Genomic DNA, 5,754 nt, shown 5'->3' with positions numbered 1-5,754 from the left:
TGACTCCAACCCCTCCTCCTCTCTCTCTTCTGCTCTTCCTCCTCCTTCCTTCATCTTCTGACCCCCTCCTCCTCCTACTGCTTCATCACAACAATCCCTCCCCTCCCCATCTCCCTCCTCCCATCCCTCCTCCCTCCTCTCCCCACTCTCTCTCCTCCTTTTATTCTGATTTAAACAACATAATTTTTGTTTTATTTAACTTTGTGTGGATTTCATATGTGAGCACTTTATTACCTGAGCTACACTGCTGATCAACGTCACTGCACGACTGCTGATCTGATTAGGACTCCACTCTCAGGCTCTCTCTCTCTCTCTCTCTCTCTCTCTCATTTAGTACACTTAGTACATATTATTTACAGCCTGGCTGCACTGTAGAGGGTAGGAACATGTATGAACATGGAACTTCACAGGACGGAGCACAGATGAGGGCATGTTTTAAGGATGACTCTGGGATAATGGTGTGTGATGTCACTTTCCTTATAGTGGGTTATGATATGAGCAGAAGCAGAACATGTATCCTTGTGCTGTCCACTCACAGCAGAGAGCTAAAGTCACTGCCATTTCCAAAAATGGACAATAATATTAATATTTCAACTGGTGATTAAAATGTGGTCATCCAGTGGCCACTCTGGGGGACGTCAAGTGAATGGTGAAATTTGATGCATTTATTTATTGTGTGTGTCAGTGAACATTCTGGCCCCAGATAAACCCACTGTGCACATTCCCCATTTCATGTCAAGATCTTGTGAGAGTTGCTGAGTGAGAGAGAGCTGGGCTCTCAGAGAGACAAGCTTGCAGCCTTCTCACACATGTGGTGAAAGTGGTCATGCAGCATGCTCTCCTACATTTACTTAGAGGAACATCCCACATGCAAATTTGTAGCAACGCCACCAGAAGTCAAGCACCTGCTTAAATTCAGAGCCTCCTACACCCTGGAGAATATTTTCTGGGAGACATTGAATTTACCCCCAAAGACATGAAATACTTATGGGTCTTCATTTTCCTGCTGATGGTTCCCAGCTGTGAGTTCCACGGGGAAGCAGTGGAGAACCTTGTTCTGCTGGTTCTGAGCTCCTGACTCACTTTTGTTCTTTGTTCACAGGTGTCCTGTCCCAGGTGCAGCTGCAGGAGTCAGGGCCTGGTCTGCTGAAGCCCTCTCAGTCACTGTCCCTCACCTGTACTGTCACTGATTATGGCATTAGCAGTGGTAACTGGTGGAATTGGATTCGTCAGCGTCCAGGGAAAGGGCTGGAGTGGATGGGTCAGATTTATAACGATGGATACACCAACTACAACCCATCTGTCAAGAGCCGAATAACCATGACAGTAGACTTATCGAGGAATCAGTGTGCCTTGAGGCTGAGCTCTGTGACCACTGAAGACACAGCTGTGTATTTTTGTGCAAGAGGCACAGTGATGGAACTACAGTGTGAGCCTGCACATAAACAAGCCTTCCTGCAGGGGACAGGAGTGCCTCTGTGACAGCCTGCACTGAACTCTTGCAGTCTGGTCTCAGCCTGGAAGCAGCATAGTGAGGAAGAACCACCCACTTCCTGTAGGCTTGGGAGTGTTTTGTTCACCAACCACACGCTGTCCCCTAGGGGCATGACTTCCTTGGCTTTGTGGTTCTGCTTTCACAGTTCCTCAGGTTGATGGGATGGGGATAAAGAGTAGGAACTTTGTTGTCATCAAATATCATTTGATCTCCTTTTTCCTGGTGCACAACAGATATGTCAAGATTCTCATTGCCCCTCGATTGAAGTATTAGCTAAACATCAAGTCTACAAAACAAACATGGAAAACATTAAGTGACAACATAGCCTAATTTAGAGTATGTCTTGTTAGGATGCTATTAAAGTTAAAAATCATCTAGAGCCACTTAAAATCAACAAAATACACTGTTGTCATTGTGTGAGAAGAAAAATGTGAAGACACTGGAGTCTCTCTGTCCCTGTCTCTGTCTTTTTCTCTTTCTATCTTTCTCTCCCTTTCCCTCTTCCCATCCCCACCCTGCATTCTCACATTCAAAATTTCATCTGAAGCACAGCCTCAAATTTCTCACATAATCACTGACTAGTGGGAAGCAGTGTCATTAAAAACCATGCAGACTTTAGTGTTGAATTTGAAGCTTTCACACATAAGCTGCAAATGATTCTGTTCTTCCTACCACCCAGGCTGTGTAGACTCTCTTAGAAATCTGTGTGGATTAATACATCAGGCAGAATTTTCCATACACCAGTTAATGCAGGAATACATTGCCCACATCTGGGGCTCTTCTTTCAGACAGGTGAGTACCTGTCCTAGAGGAGACGGTCATTCCCTCTGCTCCTCATGATTCTTGTGATCTTTAAGGCTTTGAATCTCTTGTTCCCCATCACAGTGGGCATCTTGGTGGACTAGGTTCCTCTTTCATTTTCCTGAAGGACAATCATTCAGGAGCTCAGAGCACAGATCTCAGATTCATCATGAGGAAAGCAGGAGGGAAAGCCTAGGGAAGGAGCCCCCTGTCCCTCTTCCCCTGTGCATTGACATGATGGTTCTCTGAGAATCACCCTGGAAAATGAGAAATGAGACGGTTTTCCCAGCTTCCTTTGAGGATTTCCTGTGGACTCCCTACTCTCTTTATACTCTCCCAGAACCAAGTCTTGAAGAACTGCACCTCACCATCATCTGCTTCTTCTACCATCTGGAATCTGTCTAGGTCTACCCTGAGCTCTATGGACAACATCTGCTCCCTTCTTGTCATTGTTCTCTTGGCTCCAGACACAGAGAGATGTTCAATGAAAATTTTGCCATTGATGAGCCACAGCCACTTCCTTCTCAGGGGTTCATCTCATATGGACATCTTTACTAAAGGCATCAGGTCAGGTGGCCAAAGTCCTGTACAATGGACACACATGACTGCAGGCAAATCTGCTTGTACTGCCTGCTCTGCCTTCACTTGGGACACAGTTGCCTGCTGACCCCAATGTACCACATAACAATAGGCCTAGATGCTTCAAATTCATATTTTCTTGTGCCCAAGCCCATTCAATGATGATGTCTCAGTGGTCATTGAAAGGCTTGTGGCTGACAATTACAATATCACCAATGTCCAAAAGACTAGAATCCAAGACACAAAGGGCTATGACTTCTGCAGCTGAAAAGGAAATCCAAAGCCGGAAGGAGGGAGAAATATTCACTTATTCATGGAGTGAAGTTAGAAAATGTTAAGCAAGACAAAGTGTAAGTTCTTCTTAGAACATGAAACTAAACATGAATGTGTAATCCGAGTTGATCATGTGTGGGCAGGTGTCAAAAGTTACCAAGGGCTTCTAATTGTTTTCTTTAAGAAACAACCATTCTGGGTGGTGGTGAACTGATACAATATCAACAACAGAAATCTAGGAAAAATATCACTAAGTGTGAAACACTTGTGATCAAAAGAGAAAATTAAATTCCTTGCCTTTATAAATTTTAAGTGACTTCTTACAGACTTATCCAACACCAAAATAAAGTAAGCATTAACACTCACCCAGATTACCTGAGTCTAGACCAGGGGAGCATGTAAACATGATTGGCAAGCCCTTTACAGTTATTATTCATGGCCCCTGAAGCACAATGACAAACACCGTCTGAGACTGTATGCAAGACCTTATGCTCATCCTGAGTGTCTGCTGTGTATACTGTCTTTCTGAATCTACTTCATGGCTATGGTCTTCATTCACATTGACTTTTTTTTTGTTTCAGACTGGCTTGTTTACAAATGCCCCTATAGTGTTCAGCCTCACGTGTGGTTGTGACTTATCTACTGCATCCTTCAGAATGCTCACACTGTAGGTCAGCAGCATTCCTGGGTCATCATATAAATTATTTTGCCTCTTGCTTGCTCCTTGATTAGTGTTCTCAAAATAATCTGAAATTTATTGTCACAGCTATGTGCTATAAAAAAGACATGTTAAAAATGATATCTAATGACTGTACAAATACCACAGTGATGACACTGCCATTAATGAACTGTGACTGTCCTTTTGACTAAGATTGACTGCATCAATCCTCTTATTTCCAATATTAAAATATTTTTAAAGAAATTTTTTCCATACATTGAGTAAAATATATTCTATTCTGCTCCTGATCTCTTTCATAGTTAATCACTATTTTTAGTATATATGTATATTATACATATATTTGTATGTATATATGTGTATTTACATATCTATAAATATGCATTATATACATTCATAAAATATAAATACAATCTACTCAGTCTATATAATGTTACTTGTAAATGTGTTTTCAGGTCTTTTTGTATTGGTGTACTTTTCTCCCTAGAAGAGTATTTTATCAGAGACACAGGTCTTTAGCTGTCTGTGTTCCCTTGACTAGGGTTGAGAGCAGGTGAGAGCTGCCCTTCTTTTGTGTTATTGTTTAGGTCACACTTGAGCAGCCATGTTGGTTAACCTTAGTGGGTATTTCTTCTCTATTATGTTTAGGAGACAAAAAACCCACAGCAAGTTAATTGTTCTTCTTCATGATATAGTTTTTTTTCCCACTTTTGCAGTGATCTCTGAGCTTTAGGTCCAGGAGTTGTGCGGTAGATCTATCAGTTGGAGCTTGCCTGCAAAACCCCACATTTTTCTCTGTTATGGTTTTCTGTAGAGTTCACCAGGTGTTGCATTCATTTGCTTAATGAATGGAGATAACTTATCTGTAGGTATGAGAATTAATATTTAGAATGTAGTTAGAGGCTATGCTATTTAATAAACTAGCAGTTATATATTCTCCTCCAACACATATGACTTCATACACACCTGATTTCAGCTAGGTTTGAAGAACCAGGCATGATTTTTCTAGTTATTGAGACAGCTTTAAGTCATTTATTTCATAATGTCTCTTATTATCAGCATTCCTAACTTTGTTTTCAGTATCTTTTCAAGAAATCACTTTTTTGATATATTTTGGTTTTATTGTTTTAATTTTCTATGAAATGTTTAGTTTGAATAACTTAATCTGGAAGAAGCGTAAGAGAATCATCTTTCACACAAATCACCAAGGTTATATATGTGCTCCCATCTTAATAAATGCACATGGAGTATTGTGGTATGTTTTTCTGTGTCACTATCTCTATCTTTAATATAGAAAAAGCATTATTTATGTAACCAGGTCATTCCACATTCTGTCTCTTGGCAAAGATCCAGCACAGCTCTTGGTATAGACAGTGGGCTTACTGCCCCGATGTTCTATTACATTAGATGAGATTTCCACACATAGGTAGTCATCCAGTTTTATGGCCATGTTCTAATTAATGGTCTCCCTGCCTGACTGTTACTTGTGAACATTGCAGATGCTGCTAGATCTTAGGGTAGTTATATCATTTCCTATATGAGAGATGTTGTAAGAAGTTTTACTCTTCGGCATGGCAGACTTCTTTATATCATGTAGTATTCCACATAGGTTGATAATGTTTTTTTCCTAATGATGTCATCTTTAACTGAAAGCAGTATAGAAACTAAAATACTCTTTTTTTGATTTTATTGTCACTATATAATTTATCTTTCTTATATTTATTTTTCCTGTTTATACTTAAAGAAATTTGCTTTGGAAAATATACACTATACATTTTATAGTTTTCATCCAATTAATTTGACTAATTCTTTCTACCTGTTGTTTAATGGCATGCCAATAAACTTTAACTGTTGTGGACTTGCTTTAACATAAACATCCAGCTGCTTACTTCAGGTCCTTTCTTCTCTTTCATCTTTTTTCCGCCAACAC

At 40.3% G+C, this 5,754-nt stretch overlaps 1 gene segment (V, D, J or C); it reads left to right on the top strand.

The window, feature by feature from the left end:
• Positions 1 to 1,102: 1,102 nt before the first annotated feature.
• Positions 1,103 to 1,482, top strand: LOC113838953 (the record flags this gene model as incomplete). The annotated part of the segment is given in 1 exon segment: positions 1,103 to 1,482. A coding segment is annotated over 1 exon segment (380 nt), but the record flags the coding sequence as incomplete, so codon positions are not given.
• Between the last annotated feature and the right edge of the window lie 4,272 nt (positions 1,483 to 5,754).

This window comes from Cricetulus griseus, unplaced genomic scaffold, assembly GCF_003668045.3.
Source record: "Cricetulus griseus strain 17A/GY unplaced genomic scaffold, alternate assembly CriGri-PICRH-1.0 unplaced_scaffold_246, whole genome shotgun sequence".
NCBI classification, from domain to species: domain Eukaryota; kingdom Metazoa; phylum Chordata; class Mammalia; order Rodentia; family Cricetidae; genus Cricetulus; species Cricetulus griseus.
Note: the sequence above shows the minus strand (reverse complement) of the source record. Positions and strands in the feature narration are given on the sequence as shown.